Below are 20,229 nucleotides of genomic sequence, written 5' to 3' on the forward strand. Positions count from 1 at the left end.
AATTATATTATACATCCTAAACTTACACAATGCTGTATATTAATAACATCACAATAAAATTGGGGGAAAAACAAAAGCACTCAATACACAAACAGGGTTATCCAAGACAGAAAATGAGCCTTTATCCTAAAAGCAAAGAACTTAAGATACCAATAAAGGAAAACACACACACACACACACACACACACACACACACACACACCAACCCCAAGGAGCAGAGGGACTTAGAGGAGACACTGAAGAATCTCATTCCCTGGTATTTTTCAGAGGACAGTAAAAATCTACCCTCTGATTACTTCTTGACTAGGCAGAATGCTATTAAGGTAGGATCTAAGGCAGGATGTAAAGATCCTATAGAACTTCATTTATAACATGACTCACATTCTTTATTTCAATAAAAAGCAGGCTACAATTCTTGAAGCTAATAGAATTCTCTTTGAGGACTGCTCTGGAGTATAGTAGTTAAAAAGGAAAGGCTTTCTCCTTTTATTATCTGCATATCTTCTATTATATTTAAGACCTAACACAAAAATGGAAGACAATACGTTGTGGTTATGCCTATAACATAAAATCATAACCGTTGGTTCCAATGATCCCAAGAGGGTTAACAGGCACTTGCCTTCTTGCTACTACTCTTGTTCATCTAATACATTACTTATTTATACACTTACTGCTGTAGCATCGAAGTGCTAATATACAAAGTTAAAAACATATAAATTATTTAAGTCCAATAAAGTAATGGAAATGAAAAATAAAAAAGAGGAAAGAAAGATATTGATAACTTTAATGCAAAGCTACTTGGAAAGGTCCTAATAAGGGAATGGGTTTTGAATCAAGAAAAACCCCATTTAAATAAATATACAATTATTATGATATATCTCAATCAATAGTCAGCCAATTCTTGTAGAAAACCAACACTGTATAACACCTTCAAAAGGGGGATATAAAAGAAAGAGGTGAGGCCCAAGTGGCTTAGTTGAGCATTTGACCTATGAACCAGGAGGTCATGGTTCAATTCCTGGTTAGGGCACATGACTCTCTCATCATTGATATTTCTCTCTCTCTCTCTCTCTCTCTCTCTCTCTCTCTCTCTCTCTCCCTTCCTCTCTGGAATCAATAAAAATATATTTTTTAAAAAGAAAGAAAGAGGTGAGGAATTCTATTTGTAAAACATAAAATGACAGAAGAGATGGGTGATTGTAACCAGTAGATGTGTCAAAGACAAGCTTTGCGGAAGCAGAGGATATGGCCTGTGAGCTGTACACCCAATAAGCAATGACTATGGGAGGACAAATGGGCAGCTGTTCATGGGCCTTGAAGGCCTCCATCTTTTTTTTTTAATGTACTTTTTCTTGATTTCAGGGTAGGCTGCCTCCTGCACACCCCCTACTTTGGATCGAGCCCACAACCCGGGCATGTGGAATCGAACCGTGACCTCTGATTCATAGGTCTATGTCACCACTTGTATAAAAAGGCCTCCCTCTTGAATAAAAAGGGTTCTTAGAGCTTGGAAACAAGTTAATCACTCCATTTACCAGTTTTCATCATCTGTCTTGGTTTAGCTCTCTACTAATGCTAGGAGGCGATGCAGTACAGCAGAAAGATATGCCATAAGGTGCTTTGTATTCAGGACAAGATGAGATAAAATATGCAAAGTACTGAATACTAGCTATTAAATAATTGTTAGTTTTCTTATGCTATGCCAGGGATGACTTCAAGATTTGTGCTCCACTGAGAAGTCACTGCCCAGCCTGAAAGTGACCGTATTTCCCAGTCCTATTAGAGTGACTGTGGCAACTGACTAGTTCTCTCTTGGGTAATGCAAGTGGAAGGGTTGTTCACTATGCCCAGGCCTAGTTGTTCAGAACCAGGAATACCTTTTCTCTATTCTTTCCCCATCTGCCAGCTAGGTGCAGGTGATGCTAATGAGGCCCTAGGTGAGGGCAGAACCACAGAAGGAAGATGGCTGGGTTTCACCATTACCTGTAGAGACCACTTGACAGCCAGAAACACCCACATCGACTGTTACATGACTGAGAAATAAACTATTGTGTTAAGCCACTGAAATGTTGAAGCCACTATTTGTTACAGTAGCAAGTGTTGCCCTAACCAATATAAACATGCTATATGATAATACTACAACAATGGTGAGGCTGTCAGACATTGCATCAAATAAGCATCATTAAAACTATTACCAAATTTTGGCCAAAAAGTACATGAAAAGATGTTCCACATTATTAGTCATCAGAAAACAAAAACAAAAACAAAAACAAATCAAAACCACAATGAGATGCCACTTCACTCCCACTAGGATGGCTATGAACAAAAAGATAGACAATAATAAGTACTGGCAAGAATGTGGAAAAACTGGGATCCTCATACATTGCTGGTGGGAATACAAAAAGGTGCCGCTGCTGTGGAAAAGTTTGGTAGTTCCTCAAAAACTTAAACCATATCACCCAGCAATTCTCCAGTTCTAGGTATATGCCCAAAAGAACTGAAAGCATACATTCACACAAAAACTTGTACCAGAATGTTCAAAGCAGCACTATATATAATAGCCTAAAAGTAAAACAATTCAGCCCAGCCAGGTGTGACTCAGCAGTTGAGGGTACACCCAGGAACCAAGAGGTCACCAATTCAATTTCCCATCAGGGCATATGCCCGGATTGCAGGCTCAGTCCCCAGTACAGGGTGTGGAGGAGGCAGTGGATCAATGATTATCTCTCATCACTGATGTTTCTATCTCTGTCTCCCTCTCCCTTCCTCTCTGACATCAAGAAATATACATATTTTTTAAAAAGTAAGCCCTAGCCGGTTTGGCTCACTGGATTGAGCATCGGCCTGGGGACTGAAGGGTTCCAGGTTCGATACCAGTCAAGGGCATGTACCTTGGTTGCAGGCACATCCCCAGTAGGGGATGTGCAGGAGGCAGCTGGTCGATGCTTCTCTCTCATAGATGTTTCTAACTCTCTTTCCCTCTCCCTTCCTCTCTGTAAAAAATCAATAAAATATATTTTAAAAAAGTAAAACAATTCAAATGTTCATAAAATTATGAATGGATAAACAAAATGTGATATAGATCTCCATATGATGAAATATTATTCAGCCATTAAAAGGAATGAAGTGCTGCCAAAACCGGTTTGGCTCAGTGGATAGAGCGTCGGTCTGCGGACTGAAAGGTCCCAGGTTCGATTCCGGTCAAGGGCATGTACATTGGTTGCGGGCACGTCCCCAGTGGGGGATGTGCAGGAGGCAGCTGGTCGATGTATCTCTCTCATCGATGTTTCTAACTCTCTATCCCTCTCCCTTTCTCTCTGTAAAAAATCAATAAAATATATTTAAAAAAAAAAAAAAAAGGAATGAAGTGCTGATACATGCTATGAACAAACCTTGAAAACTATACTAAGTGAAAGAAGCCGGGAACGAAAGATAACTTACTATATGATTCTATTTATATGAACTATCCAGAATATGCAAACCCATAGAAATAGAAAGTAGAATATTGGGTGCTGGGGCTGAGGGAGCTGGAGGGAAATGGGAGACTGCTAACGGGTAGGATTCTTTTGGGTGTGATGAAAATGATCTAAAACATTACATAGTAGTTATGGCTGCATAGTGAATATACTAAAAACCACTCAATTGTATGATTTAAAAGGGTGAATTTTATGGTATGTGAATTATTATCTCCTCAGATAATTTGGCTCTACATAGAAAAGCACTGATCTCTTCTCAGGTAACGACTGGTAAAGGGTATGAGGGAACCATCTAGACCAGTGATTCCCAACCTTTTTTTGGCCATGCCCCACCGAAGCATCTCTGAAATCCTGATGCCCGCCCCCCGCCACCCGACATATAATTCTTATTATTTAAAAAAGTGAACTGCTATTCACGTGGAGGAAGCCTAAAAGGCCATTAACTTGGTCTAAACAAACTTCCAAAGAACATGGAATCCATGAAAGAGAAAAATAAAAGAACAAAAGGACAGTTGAAGTACTGAGGAAGAAATAACTAAGAAATTGTTTAAAAAATAATAGTAATATGAAGTGATATGAAAAAATAGCAAATAAAGTTTTAAAACATATAATAGATAACCGAAATGCATAAATATATCACAATATATATTTATATACTGTATATGAGGCCCCTAGAACCATAAGAAATGCAAAAAGTTCACTGTTAATAAGTCATTCTTGAATTGCCTCCCTTAAAAATCAAATTGCCCCCCTCTGGGGCGTGTGCTCCACGTTGGAACCACTGGTCTAGACGCTCATTCGCTCTGAGTGGTAGTTACATGGGTATATACACATGTATACATGTTCATTCCAGGCATGAGTCTAGGCTGGTCAGACTAGCAGAATCCTGCCTCCTGGCCTCCCCACACCAGGTCAGCTCAAACAGCCCCAATGCCCTATGCATGACATACCCCTGTTCGCCTATAAAGAACCTAACCTATAAACTTTCCTTAATTTGGGTAATAGCATAGCGAACATAGAGATGAGATAAGTATTTAAAGCTAACCATGAGAATGGTATTAGGGTGGGGAACAGGACAGAGTCCCAGAATAATGACTGAAGTGTATATTGCATCAGCAAAATTCTCTAGGGAAGAAAAAGTTCTAAAGGGGTAGTGTGGGATGTGGGGGGAGGACACAAGACAGAATTGTATATGGAAAATATATTTTCCCCCTGCTTATTAGTACATGCCATTTTCAAAAATCAAGTTCAAATCACAAAATAAGGAGAGCTTGTTTGGTCATATAAAGTAAATTCTCATCTAAGTACTTAATAGTCAAAACTGAAGCAAAGGATCATGAGAATGTTTCAAATTCCAAACAAGATATAATCTGGTGATTCTATGAATCTTCCCTGGAACCTTCTGAATCCATTGGAAAGATTGTTTTTAAATTGGAACACATCTCTCAAAGGATGTCACTTACTTGCAGGAGACTTTAGTTCTGTCGGCCACCATGGTCCACTGTTGCTGGTTGGTGGAAACCTCAATGTAGTAGCTGTAGCTTCGATCGTCACAGTCCCAAAGTAATAACCTGAACAAAGGGAAAACAAGGATGCTGTGAAATGTCCTCACTGGCCTGAGGGAATCCCTGTCTACTCTCCATCCCACCTGCCTCTTTGCCCCAACACACTTCAAGGACTGGGGAAAGAAAGGGAATCCCCCAACAAAAGTTTGATGAGAGAGGGTGGAGTCAATCTGCAACAAGAGGTTTGTCTCTTTAGGACTTCATTTCACTAGTCACCCAATCCCAGGCAGCCTCCGTCCCCAAATGGCAGAGTTCTTTTGTCTGGTTTACCAAGGAGATGTCACCATGTCCTCTTTCCTGATTGTTACAACTCCCACCTCCAATTGGCTGCACTGACCAAAGGTAACCTCCTGAGACCACTGTGCTTCCTAATTAATTGGGAGTGTTGCAATGACCCAAATTATCACCTTTTAGGTTCCTTCTCATTACTAACCTCCTTGTTTGCACACCATTGGTAAGATTATCTGATTTGGAGATACGGGCAAACATTCATTAGTAAAACTTTTCTATTATTTAGAAATTGATTATCTTGGTCCTATTCTTCTTACCGCCCCCCCCCCCCTTTCTTAGCGCAGATAAGAACCTGAGCTATATGATTCCATTTACATAAAGCTCAAGAGACAAAATTTATATATGGTGACAGGAATGAGAACAGTGGTTATCTCTGAGGGTGGCAATGACTGAGAACCTTCTAGAATGCTGATAATGTACTAATTTTGATCTTTGTGGCAGTTACATGCAAATATTCAGCTACACATAAAATATATGTACACTGTATGTGTGTTATTCCTCTATTTAAAAAATAGAATAAAAAAGAATCTAAGTATTGCAATACAAGACCAGACTACAGGCCAACATTCTGCTTGACAGTGCCACAGTGGAGAGAGATCACTGTTTTCTATTATCTCAGCCTCATTACTCCTTCCCACACAAAATCTCTATCTTATTGTTTTACTGCTGGTCATGCACTTGGCCTTCCTCCACCAACTAGAAAGTTAGATAGTGAACTCCCTGAAGGCAAGACCTATGTCTCATAGGTTTTTCTTATTTATTTATTTATTTATGCATTTTTATTGATTCTATTAGGGTGACATTCTATATAATAAAGAGCTAATATGCAAATGGTCATCACGCCCTCATGCCGTCACACTGTAATGGCTCAGACACTCAACAATGGAGAGAGAGGAATGGGGACCAGCCAGGCACAAATGAGCTCACGAGAGAGGAATGGGGACCAGCCAGGCTGTGGCCCGAGAGAGGGACAAGCCGCACGCCCCATGGTCCCGGGTGCCAGTGCCTGCGCCTGCAGCCTGGGAGAGGGACAAGCCGCCTGCCCTGTGGTCCCGGGTGCCAGTGGCTGGGGCTGCGGCCCGGGAGAGGGACAAGCCGCCCACCCTGTGGTCCCTGGCACCTGCAGCTGTGGCCCGGGCAAATCCACCTGTCCACAGTCCCCTGTGGCTGCGGCCGGCCTGGGTGAAGCCAGCCCGGGTCCTGGGTGCCTGCGGCTGGCCAGAGGGAGGAAAGCCCGAGTCCCAGGTGCCTGCGACTGGCCAGAGGAGGGAATCCTGGGTCCCGGGTGCAGGGCAAAGCAGAGGCAGTTAGGGGCAATCAGGCCAGCAGGGGAGCAGTTAGGGATGCTCAGGCTGGTAGGGGAGCAGTTAGGGGCGATCAGGCAGACAGGCAGGCAGGCGAGCAGTTAGGAGCCAGCAGTCCCGGACTGCAAGAGGCAGTTGGACATCCCCTGAAGGGTCCCGGATTGAAGAGGGTGCAGGCCAGGCTGAGGGGGACCCCCCCCCCCCGCCCGTGCATGAATTTCATGCACTGGGAGTTGAATAATAAAACTATGTAGATTTCAAGTGTACAATTCTATAATACCTCATCTGTATATTGTACCAGAATTGTGTTCACCACCAAAAGTCAAGTATTCTTCCATCACCATTTATCCTCCCTTGACCCTCTCCTACCTGCCCCCCAAGCCTCTTTTCCTCTGGTAATCACCATAGAGTTGCATTAACCTGGCATCCCCAGAATAAATCCCACTTGATCATGGTGTATGATCTTTTCAATGTATTGCTGAATCCAGTTCACTAATATTTTGTTGGGGATTTTAGCATTTATGTTCACCAAGGGCAGTGATGGGCAACCTTTTGAGCTTGGTGTGTCAAACTTCGCCAAAAAACTGAGCATACCTCGGGTAGTGTGTCACTTTGAGGAAAAAACATTATTTCGCAAATGTTTCATCCTCAGGAGCAGCAAATGTTTCATCCTCGGCATGCGGCCGCCTCAGCGGCTGAGTGTCATCAGAAATGTATCATAGGTTCGCCATCACTGACCAAGGGTAATGGCCTAAATTTTTCTTTGTAGTGTCTTTATCTGGTTTTAGAATTAGGATAATACTGGCTTTGTAAAATGAGCTTGGAAATCTTCCCTCCTCTCGAATTTTATGGAATAGTTGGACAAGGACAGGTTAGTTAGTTCTTCTTTGAATGTTTGGTAAAATTCTGTGGAGCCATCCAGTCCAAGACTTTTGTTTGTTGGGACTTTTTTGATTACTGCTTCAATTTCACTAGTTGTAATCCGTCTACTCAGATCTTCTGATTCTTCTTGATTCAGTTTTGGTAGATTGTATGTTTCTAGAAATTTACCCAGTTTGTCCAGACTGTCCAATTTGTTGACATATAGTTGTTCATAATATTTTCTTACAATCCGTTGTATTTCTATGGTGCCAGTTGTTACTTCTCCTCTTTCATTTCTGATTTTATTTATTTAGGTTCTCTTTTTTTCTTGATGAGTCTGGTTAAAGGCTTGTCAATCTTGTTTATCTTTTCAAAGAACCAGCTCTTGGTTTTATTGATCCTTTGTATTTTTTTAGACTCTATTTCATTTACTTCTGTTCTGATCTTTATTATTTCCTTTCTTCTACTCACTTTGGGCTTTGCTTGTTCTTTATCTAGTTCCTTAAGTGCAAAGCTAAATTGTTTGAGATTTTTTTTTTCCTTTAGGAAGGCTTGTAATGCTATGAATTTTCCTCTTCGGACTGCTTTCACTGTGTCCCATAGATTTTGGGTTATTGTGTTTTCATTTTCATTTGTTTCAAGTTATTTTTTGATATCTTCTTTGATCTTATTGCTAACCCATTCATTGTTTAGTAACTTATTTAGCCTCCATGTCTTTTTGTGATTTTCAGTTTTTTCCTTGTGATTGATTTCTAGTTTTATACCATTATGGTCAGAGAAGATGCTTGATATAATTTCAATCTTCTTAAATTTATTGAGACTTGTTTTGTGTCCCAACATGGGATCTACCCTAGAAAACGTTCCAGTCCATCTGTAAAGCATGTACATCCTGTTGCTGTGTGGTGAAATGCTCTGAAGATCTCAAATCCATCTTATCTAGTGTGTCATTTAAGGCTGCTGTTTCCTTATTGATTTTCTATCTGGAAGATCTATCATTTGATATGAGTGGGGTGTTAAAATCTCCTATTATGATTATATTACTGCAAATCTCTCCCTTTACGCCCATCAAAATTTACTTTATAAATTTAGGTGTTCCTCACCCGGCTGGTGCGGCTCAGTGGCTGAGTGTCGACCTATGAACCCAGAGGTCACGGTTCAATTCCCAATCAGGGCACATGTTTGGGTTGTGAGCTCGATTCCAGTTGTGCGGCATGCAGGAGGCAGTCGATCAATGATTCTCTCTCATCATTGATGTTTCTCTCTCTCTCTCCCTCTCCCTTCCTTTCTGAAAATAAAAAATATAAAAAATAAATTTAGGTGCTCCTATATTGGGTGCATAAATATTTAGAAGGGTTATAGCCTCTTGTTGAATTGATCCCTTTATCATTATGTAGTGTCCTTCTTTGACTCTTATTCATTTTAAAGTCAATTTTGTCTGCTCTAAGTATTACTATCCTAGCTTTCTTTTTTTCATTTCCATTTTCCTGAAATATCTTTTTCCATCTCTTTACTTTTAGTCTGTTTGTATCTTTCGTTCTGAGGTGGATCTCTTGTAGACAGCATACATATGGGTCTTGTTTTCTTATGCACTCAACTATCTCATGTCTTTTGATTGGATCATATTAGCAATTCATATTTAAAGAGATTACTGATAGGTACATATTTATTGGCATTTTTTTCTTTAGAACTATGTTCCTCTGTTTTATTCTCCTTGAAGAAGATACTTTAACATAATACCAGTTTGGTGGCAATGAACTCCTTTAGCTTTCTCTTATCTTGGAAGCTCTTTATTTCTCCTGCCATTTTAAATGATAGCCTTGCTGGGTAAAGTAGTCTTGGTTGTAGGTCTTTGCTTTTCATCACTTTGAATATTTCATGCCAACCCTTTCTGGCCTGAAATGTTTCTATTGAGAAATAAGCTGACAGTCTTATGGGGAGCTCCCTTGTAGGTAACTATCTTTCTCTGGCTACTTTTAAGATTGTCTCTTTGTCTTTAACCTTTACTGTTTTAATTATGATGTGTTTGGTGTGGGCCTCTTTGGATATATCTTGTGTGGGACTCACTTTGCTTCGTGAACTTTTGTGTTTTTTTCTTTCACCGGGTTAGGGAAGTTTTCAGTCATTATTTCTTTTCTTCTCTTTCTTTCCTTTTTTTTTTTTTTAATTCTCACCTGAGGATATATTTTTCCATTGATTTTTAGAGAGAGTGAAAGGGAGGGGAAGAGATAGAGAAAGAGAAGCATCGATGTGAAAGAGACACACTGATTGGCTCCCTCTTGCATGCACCCTGACTGGGGCAGGGGATCAAGCCTGCAACCCAGACATGTACCCTTGACCAGAATCAAACTTGGGACCCTTCAGTTCATGGGCTAATGCCAAACCACAGATCCAAACCGGCTACAGAAGTCATTATTTCTTCAAATTTGTTCTCAATCCCTTGCTCTCTCTCTTCTGCTTCTAATACCTTTATGATGCGGATGTTGTTATGCTTCATGTTATCCCAAAGGTCTCTTAAACTATCCTCATTTTTCTAAAAAACTTTCTTTTTGCTGCTCCAATTGGGTGTTTTCTGCTACCTTGTCTTCCAAATTGCTGATTCGAGCCTCTGCTTCATCTAACCTACTGTTTATGCCTTCTAGTGTATTCCTTATTTCAGATATTGTATTCATCATTTCTGACTGGTCATTTTATGGTTTCTACATCCTTTTTCATGTGGGTGAAGTTCACAATACATTCCTTGAGCATCCTTTAACCACTTTTTTGAACTCTTTATCTGCTAGATTGCTTGCCTCCATCTCATTTAGCTCTTTTTTTTAAAAAAGATTTCTCCTGTTCTTTCATTTGAGCATGTTTCTTTACCTCCCCATTTGGCTGCCTCTTTGTGTTTGTTTCTATGTATTAGGTAGATCTACTATGACTCCCAGTCTTTGTAGGGTTGCCTTATGTAGTAGGTGTCCTGTTGGACCCAAGGGTAGTCTCCTTGACCACCTGAGCTGGGTGTTCCAGGAATGTCCCTTGTGTGGGTTATGTGAACCCTCCTATTATAAATGAATCCTGATCGCTATTAGCCCATTTGTATATAGGGTTGAACCTCAGGCTGGCTGACTGTGAGCTTTTGTATAGGTATTGACCAATGGAACGGAATTCGCCTCAGCAGGGTCTGGTGCCTGTAGAGATCTCCCATTTTTGGGGAGCTAATGAAGCTAGCTTGTGAAGCTAACTGGGTCCTGTTCTGATGTTTATTAAGCTGGCTACTGGATAGAGTTAAGTAGGCTGGTTCTGGAGCCTCTTGAGAGGGACTCTGGTGCAGGTCAATGTCAGACGCTACCTGTGACTGGCCCTGGGCAACTTATTTGGAACTACAAAGTGATCCATAGTTTGTTGCTGCCTCTCCTGGGCCTAGGTGTGTACTGGAAGAACTAAGCTGCACAACAAAGCTGCTATCCACCAGCACCAAGCCCACGGGCAGTTCAGCAAAAGGCCCAAGGCACCTTGAGATCCACCTCTGCCTGCTGGCTGCCTATTAGGCTAACGGAGTCTCTAGTAGTACTCAAGTTGCATGAGGTAGGTTCTCAGTGAGTCACCAGGTAATGGTAAGTGGTGTTCACCAGATTGATACAGTTTCAAACTCAGTGCCAGTGCTGGGTCTGAGACCATTCAGCACATGTCCCAGGGTTTACCAAGATTAGCTGCCACCCCACCAGGTGCCCACAGATCTCTGTGGTGGGATGGGGTGTTAGGGAGTCATCAGGGTGAGGCAAGCAGATTTTATCAGGCCCAAACAGACCAAAATTTGGCTATGTGAACGGAGGGCTCAGCACCAGTCCAGTGTGCAAGGGAAAAATGGTCCCCATCATATATCCACACAACTCAGTCTGTCTCAGATTCTGCAGGGACATCAAGGACAGCCTAAGCTCATCAGGCAGGGCCATAGGGAGGTGGGTGGGTGGGGCTAGTGGATCTCCTGTGAGGGGAAGGTGCAGGTCAGGCTCCCAGGAAGGTAGGGAGAATGGTTCCTGTCCCAGAGCCACACAACTGTCTGCCCTCTATTCTGCCCAGACCTCCTCCTGGGGAGCTGGAGATCATCAGGATGGGGCCACAAGGAGTTTGGAGGTTAGGGCTCCTGGGAGCCCAGAGGGTGGGGCCAGTGAAACTCCTATGAGAAGGCAGCATTGGTCTACAGCCATACCACGCTGAACGCGCCCGATCTCGTCTGATCTCGGAAGCTAAGCAGGGTCGGGCCTGGTTAGTACTTGGATGGGAGAAGGCAGCATTGGTCAGGCTCCTGGGACTGTGGGAGGAATGGCCCTCGCCCCAGAACCACACAACTTAGTCACTGACTGTGGGGAAACACGGAACTTGGTTGCAATGTCTGTACGAAGGATTCTCTGAAAGGTCGGGGCCTCTGAGGGGACCTTGCCGAAGGCGGCAGCCCCTACCTTAACTTTTCCAAACAAATCCAATACCCCGGATGTTTTGCTAAAATCTCTATGTTTAGTCTTTTAGACCAGACCTTGTAGAAGCATGTGCTTTCTCAAGAATGCTTACTTTGCTGATTATATCTAAAGGTTAATTTTAGTTCAAGCTGTTATGATAATAAAAGCCAAAGAAGGCAGGCAAACAAGGCTACTTGGTGGCAATAGCCAAATAGTGCCTTAGCCCTCTCTTTCACAAAAACATATGTTAAAATAATCTGTTCATCCATCACTCGGGGTCTGCAGGTCAGCCCTGGCAACTGACACCCCCTGAGTTTGCCTGGGCCTCCACACCCTGGCCCAGGCAGCTGACTCCTCTGCAGGGTGTGAGCTTCACAAGGTGGGGCGACAGGGAGTCTGGAGGGTGGGGCTATTGCAGTCCCCCAGGCAGATGCTGTGAGGAGGAAATTGTTCTACCCAATAAAAATGGCGTCTGCTGTATAGGAGAAGAACTCAGCACAGAGGCCCTGGCAGCTGCCCCTTCAGTTCTCTTCCTGGAGACACAACCCCAGCTCTCCTGACATGACTCTCATCTGCTCTGCCCTCCCTCCACTGGAGCCTAGGGTGAGTGGCTCTGAATGAGATTTTGTGTGCTGGTCCTTTAAGAGCAGACTCCTATCTCTCCCTGGCAGATAGGGTCTCATGATTTTCACAGCCAGGTATTATATGGGAACCTCTTCCTGACTCTGGTGCTCTGAGCTGGAAAATCCAGCATGGGGTTGAGACCCCACACTCCTCAGGGGGAATCATATCCCTCCAGATTCTCAGCTCCCACTCATAGAAGTGGGCCAGCCCTTTTTATGTCTCCGCCCTTCCTACCAGTTTCGATGTGGCTTCTTCTGTAAATCCTTGGTTATAAGATTTCAGTTCAACTAGTTTTCAGTTGATTATTCAGGTTATCTATACTAATAAAAGGGTAATATACTAATTAGACTGGACATCTTCTGGACGTCCTTCCGGACAAAGCCATGGTGGCAGGGCCAAGGCAGAGGCAGTTAGGGGCAATCAGGCCAGCAGGAAAGAGCAGTTAGGGGGATCAGGCTGGCAGGGGAGAGCAGTTAGGGGGATCAGGGTGATAGACGGGTGATTGGTTAGGAGCCAGCGGTCCCGGATTGCAAGAGGGATGTCCAACTGCCGGGATCAGGCCTAAACCAGCAGTCGGACATCCCCCGAGGGGTCCCGGATTAGAGAGGGTGCAGGCCAGGCTAAGGGACCCCGTCCCCCCATGCACAAATTTCGTGAACTGGGCCTATAGTCCTATATAATAAAAGCCTAATATGCTAAGTGTCTGACTGTTCAACCAATCAAAGTGTAATATGCTAATGATATGCTAAGGCCACTCAACTGCTCGCTATGTCATGCACTGACCACCAGGGGGTAGACAGTCGACCAGTCGCTATGATGTGCACTGACCACCAGGGGGCAGATTCTCCAACCAGTAGGTTAGCTTGCTGCTGGGGTCTGGCTGATCGAGACTGAGCGAGATGGGCCAGACATGCCCTGGAGCCCTCCCGCGGTCCCTCCGCAGCTGGCCAACTTCCCGTGTCCCTCCCTGGCCCTCCCTGGCCCCGATCATGAGCCAGTGGGATCCCTCAGCCTGGCCTGCACCCTCTCACAATCTGGGACCTCTTGGGGGATTTCAGAGAGCCGGTTTCAGCCCGATCCCGCAGACCAGGCGGAGGGATCCCACTGGTGCATGAATTCGTGCACCAGGCCTCTAGTTGTTCTATAATTTATTTGTAATTCCAGTTTGGTCCTGGCGGGGAGGAGAATATAACTTCCACCTACTCTGCAGCAATCTTGGATCCTCCTGGGTTTTCAATGCCCAATACTTGGCATAGTGTCTCACATAGAGCCCACTCTCAATGAATGTTTGCTGAGCAGATGCATTATTTGTAACAACAGTAATAATAATGGTTATTATTATTATTATAACAGCCAAAAATTATGCTTTAATGCTTACATGGCCCTGGACCTATGTTAGTGCTCTATATAATGCATCTTATTAAATCCTTTGAAAAGTCCTCTTAGCAAGCATTATTATTCTCATCAAATTACAGATGTTGAAAGTGAGGCTTAAAGTTATAACTTGTCTAAACTCAAACAGTTAATGATGGTGGATACCAGGTTCCAACCTGGTAGCCTGACCAAAGCCTAATCCCTCTGCAAAATGTTTTCTTTACTCCTAGTGTATATCTCTGGGTCATCATTTACAACTAACTGATAATCTATCACTCTATAAAAGTAGTTCATATTATTTCCCCTTAATCTTGCAATGAAAATCCTTTCTACAAGGTTCTGTTTAATGTCACATGGAGGATTAGAAATGCCACCATATTTCCCTTTCCCTTTCCCCTCTGTTCCTGGTTATATGTATATATATATGTATTGCTCTCAATGATTAAGTCCACAATACCTAATATTTTGGAATTCATCTTTTTTTTAAAAAAATGTGTTTCTATTGATTTTTAGAGATTGAGGAAGAGATAGGGAGTGAGAGAGAGAAACATGGATCAGTTGCCTTCTGTACACACCCAAACTGGGGATGGAACCAGTGAACCTTCAGTACATGGGACGATGCTCAACCAACTAAGCTACTGGTATACGGGCTAGGGTGGAATTAATCTTTTAAGTAGAAGAAACTATTAAAAGGTTTTGGAAAACATAAACAGATTATACCTACTGATTCCCTTTAATTCACCTGAGTCTTTAATCTCTCAAAGTACTCTAAATGAATGATATAGGATCCCACCCTCTTATTTTTTTAAAAAGTGTCCAATAGTTCTACTCTTAGATTTTGTCAGCTTGCCTGATAAGAGAGGGAATCATTTCCCTCATTAGCCATTTCCTCAAATATTATTCTAGTCTCTCAGCACTTTTATGCAGTTAGCCTACGTTAATTTATATTTATGTTGAGTAACTTTTAAAAGTGTAATTTTTGCTTCTATGTTGTATGTTCCTCAGAATGATTATAAACCTTTTAGAAAGAACATGATCTTTTTCTTTAAAAAAAAAAATTCTACTCCAAACATGAGCTCTGCTCATAGTGTATGTTTCACATATATTTTGGGCTGAAATCATTCATAACTCTGCCAGAATAGATTAAAACCAGGGAAAAATTTCAAGTTAATTAATCATTCTATTGACTTAATAGTTCTGGTAACAGCTATTTTGGGAGACAATGTTGAGGCTATTTCCCCAATGGATTATTTGGATTATTCAGAGAGTCAGGTTTATCATAATCCCTCTCCTTCTGGATAATAATGAGTTAGTGTTCCTACCAGTGTATCCAAATGAAAATAATCAGTCCCTTTTGGAACAGAATCTAACCAGATCTTGAAATATTTCATAGGAAAAGACTGTCCCAAGAATATAGGATATGGAGAAGATAAAAAGGAAGACCAATTATGAGCATCCTAAATGCTCTTGTACAGATTCTTAGAATGATAGCCTATTAAAATAATTTTTTAAGTTGTGCACATTGTGTCCCATAGTAGCTAATTCTGTAAAGTCTTCCAATTTGTTTCAAAGTAAATTATGTTAAAAAAGGATCATTTGTAATTCCCGTAATTTTGGAAACACATACACAGTTCAAATTATTTGTAACTTGCTTGTTTTGCTTTATGATCTGTTATGAATACCTTTTCTTATATTATCAAGTATTCTTCTTCATCATATGTACTGCCTTCATAGAATTTTACTGTATGAATGATTGGTAGGTAGTTGATAATATTTCATTGTTATGAAAACTCCATGATGAACATTCTTTTAAGTTAAATGTATGGTTATTGCCTGTGAAAGTTTCTGTAAGTGAAACTCCTTGAACAGAGCATGTGAGGCCTAGATATGTATTGGAAAATAGCTGCACACCTCTCCCTTTCCCTCAAACTAAAGTCTGTACCAGTTCCTACTCAGACCACCCGCAGTGTGTCACAAGCCTGTCTCTATGCATCTCTATCAGTATTGTGCATTATCTTTAAAAATACTGCCAATATTATAGATGGACTATATCTCATCACGTACTTTAATTTGCAACTTTTTCTTTATCACTGAACTTGAATATTTTACCCATTTTCTATTTATTCTTTTGTTAATGACTTATATGATGCCCTCTATATTTTAAGGGTATTAATCCACTGCCTATCATAGTCTCCATGCTGAAGATATTAATTTTTATTAGCCTAGTTGATCGATCTTTACCTCAGTAATTTCTCCTGGCCTAAAGTCTTTTTTCTGAACAGCAGCCAAATGCACATACTGGTTGAGACATCTCCTCTCTATTCCTCTATTAAGAGTCCCTGGGGGCTGGAATTGTGGGGTCATGTGACTTCTGAGTGGAAAAGGGACACTGATGGATCAGAGGTTATGAAGCCTACGGCTCAGACTCACCTATACTTCGGAGTTTTTAAGAGAGATTCTAATTCATGTGCCAGGATACATATTTACTTGGAATTTAGGCTTAGCCAGGAATGAACATCCCTTTGTTGATTCACTGGAAAAAGGCAAGCACAGCTTAAGAACAGTAAAGGGAAACTGGCTCAGTTTATTTTTCCATGCAGAGGAATTTTGTTCTAATAAGGCAAAACAGCAAAGCCCACCAACTCCCTTCATTTATTTCCTGGCCAGCAAAGTCTGCCTGATGTCTTTCTACTTGCAACACAGAGCTACTAATCTGCTGAGAATGTTTGACCAGGGAGCTGACAGACACATTCCCTCTGACTTTAACTGAGAGCAGCTCCTTAAACATATACCCCACATCTCATCTCTCCACCAAAACATCAGAAGCCATTTTCAAATGGGGCTGAAAAAAGGGAGCTGCTGGCCAAGATCTATCAGTGCAGATTGGGTCTGTGTTTAGCTGTTGCCACAAACCCTCCACCTAATGAGCACTGCATGAAATGCCTGGTGATGTGAAACGTCTCTCCATCCTCCCTATTCTCACTGTGGAGTGTTCCTTAAAAGCAATAAAATGCTGGGCTTTTTAAAATTGATTAACAGATGTGATTTTGCCTACCTCTTCCATAAATGCTCTGGCTGGTTGCATACCACTCATTGATTACCAGGGTTCAGTTTACAGCAGCTAATTGCTCTCCTCGCTGGTGTTTTGATACAAAATTCAATAGTAAGTATGTTTTCAAAACTCTTGTCTTTGTGGCTTAAGTCAGAAGTGACTTGAGGCAAACCCAGTGGACTGAGTTTTCCCTTCTTTAAAATAATTGCTCTCTCATCAGTCTGTGAAGAAAGTTTCCCAATTGTAGCATTCTAATTGGAAAGTCTGCATTATGCATGCGATGACAAACTATGTTGTGCTGAATGGCGGGTTTTTGTTTTTTTTTATCCCTTTCTTAAGGGATTAATTTTGTGCCAGACTGTGAACAATGGCTAAGGTTTAAGAGTTGAGATCAACAGCTTTTCCACAGAATGGTGTCTTTTAAAACAGGAGCAAGTGTCTGTTTTGCTGTTTCTAACTGTCCACTACTTGGGGGAGATTCCACTGGAAGGCCTGAGGCCCTGACTGCTGCTGTTGCAGAGTTTTCTCATTTGGTTGAAAACACACAATGAAAAAAAGATCAACTGCCAGGATGTTAGTAATAGAATAACTTATCACCAAGTCCATTTCTAATCTCTCAGTCAAAATCAAATATGATCTCAAAAATTTGTACAGACTATTCTTTGTTAGAGATCTTCAGAAATTAAGTTCTTTAAAAATAATTGTCTTCATTCGGCAATTCAAAACATATTTACTGAGTATTGATTAAGTGATATTAGGCAAGTCACTTAACTTGTGAAATGAAAGGGCTAGATGTGATGGTTTCTAAGCTCTTCCAGTTCCAGCACTTTAAAATTCTCCATAGCAGCACACGCAGCAGAGCTGTTTTTGTTTTTTTGGTGTATCTGTCTGTTATACAATAACTCCTCTCTCTGAGACTGTTTATGGTGGTTCATGAGTTTGGTTTGTAGACCTGACTGCATTCTAGGGAGAAATATGACCCATGCTGGGCCAATCTGATTTCCTCTAAAAATTTTAGAATTATGTGAGATTCTACTTTACTTGGCCCTGTTCGGTTAAAATGAGATGTTAAAAATGCAGGAATTCTGGAGTGATTCTCATCAGAGGTACAAATAAAAGCAAAGAAAGTCATCTGCAGTGAGAAGCAAAGCAAGATGCTGTGGCTGAGGGAGGGTCGTCTGGGCTCCTGGCAGGATTCCAACATCTCATTTGAGTCCCTCTGAGGTTTACCAGAGTTTCTGCCCTAGGGTTCCATGAGAAATCTCCCAATCATCATGATAAGGTCACCATTATGGCTTAAGTCATCATTACCTGCTGTCTACAGCTTGGAGCCAAAAGGGCCTAAGGTAAGCTCCTAGCAGAGAACATGAGACAGAAATGGCACCCAACAACGTCTACATGCTCAGATGAAAAGGATGATGAGGATGACGTGCTGGCTACAGGACTAGAGAGACAGTGACGAGAACAGGGATGGTGAGGAAGCTCATTCTGGATGGCAATCTTTTCATTCTAGTTTGAAAGGAGGTTCTCTGTAGAACTGGGAGTGGGAGGACTGCAGTGGAGGGTGCAAAGGAAAACCAGGCTTTGGCACAGGCTCTGTGGAGCTGCTGAGCTGCAGGGGAGGGCTTGCAGATGAAACAATCAGCATAGTTTAGAACTCCTTCAGCAGTGGCCCTGAGGGAGCAGGAGAGAAGGGACAGGTCCGCAGTGACAAGGAGGATGCAGTGCAGGGTCAGGCAAATGAAGGCCAGTAAAAGTATTTACCAGACTAGGCTGCTGAGGAGTTAAGTGGGATCAGAGGGAGCTCACTAACTTTCAGAATAGAGAGGGGCTGGAGGTCATGAGGTGAAAGAAGAAATGCAATGGACATGAAGTGAGGGAGAAAGGTAAGAACTTGTGGCCACAAAGGGCAATGTCAGTGCTTTACCTCATTCAGAAGAGTGAGAACTGGACTCTTCTGAATAAGGAGAAGAACAATCATGTTAAGGGCTCTGTTCTAAGCTCTGCTCTTGAGAGGCAGGAGGGAGCCTGAAACAGCTGCTGGGAGGAACTAAGGAACGACTTGACTGGTGAGAAACTGGGATTTGCCTGAGATGAGAGGTTCTTCATCGTTGGCTGTGACAGGGTTCGATTACGCAGCTTCCTCCTCTGGTAGGGAACAAGGTCAAGCTGAGACTAGCTGCTGGAGGTCTGTAAGTCCAAAATGAGATTCTCAGCAGGAGACTGGGACCAAGTAACAACGCTTTATCAAAAGTGTGCGAAGCAGATGAGGTGGCCGCCCTGCAGATTCCAGACATGAGAACTCCCGAGGAGCTGCCACCACAGGGGCCCTGTCTCTATGTGGGCCACCACCTTTCAGGACAAAGTGAATACTAGCCTCCTTCCAATAGCAGGAGGAGGAAACACAGGCTGCACGCCAGATGGAATGGGATCTTGGGAAATAGGTTAGTCCAAGGACATCAGAGAGTGTACGTCCTGTCTGATATTGTTTACTCACTCATATCTTGGACACAGAAGGTGATTTCTCTAAGAGAGAGAGAAATAATGGCCCTGGTGAACAACAGTCTTTTGCAACTGACGAGGGAAAAGACAAGTGCAAGCTCTGGGTGTCTGGCATGTGTAGTTTCTGTGTGTAGTCCCTGAAGCCCCAGGGTGACAAAGTGAGGAGATGGCAGAGTACACACTTGGGCTCCACTGTGTAAGCTGGCTGTGACAAAGGGGGAATGAAAGGCAGGGCTTTTTCTCCATCAACTCTTACATTCAATAAAGTAGGATCCAGGTAAATTATATGGAAGTAGAGAAATGATGATGGAGAATATGCCTGCAGAATATGGCTATATGGCTGGGATAATACAACAACTTGTAACAGCTGAAACCATCATTTCACACCTTGGAGGGGTTAAGGTTTTAATTTCAAGTTTTAGGTGATAACATAAAAGGTAACACCATAGTACCAAATACTATGGCTGCAGCTGCAGCATTCAATAAACACTGCGTGTGGACTAAATCGTGAATGACTAATCATGATCCCACCTCACATTCACACACACCTCACCGGTCTCAAAATGTTTTCGCATACATTATCACACTTGGAAAAAAATAACAATTTATAATCAGCACATTTCCTGCTTTCAATGCAAATATATTTTCTAAGTTGCTTTGTTAATTTTCTTACAGGGACTAAATACTGCCCAAGCAATCTTTTACAGATTATTCAATCACTTGCCAAACCCTTTATTAATAAAC

The 20,229-nt window shown here is 42.1% G+C and overlaps 1 protein-coding gene across 2 annotated transcripts in view; it reads right to left on the minus strand.

The window, feature by feature from the left end:
- The window catches only part of BTBD9 (BTB domain containing 9), a 482,681-nt gene that overhangs the window by 72,127 nt on the left and 390,325 nt on the right, over positions 1-20,229 (minus strand). For both annotated transcript variants that reach the window (XM_054722627.1, XM_054722628.1), the window contains one exon: positions 4,940-5,047. In XM_054722627.1, the coding sequence (XP_054578602.1) occupies positions 4,940-5,047 (108 nt within the window). The remainder of the gene's footprint in view (positions 1-4,939; positions 5,048-20,229) is intronic.

This window comes from Eptesicus fuscus, chromosome 10 (assembly GCF_027574615.1).
Source record: "Eptesicus fuscus isolate TK198812 chromosome 10, DD_ASM_mEF_20220401, whole genome shotgun sequence".
Lineage (NCBI taxonomy): Eukaryota > Metazoa > Chordata > Mammalia > Chiroptera > Vespertilionidae > Eptesicus > Eptesicus fuscus.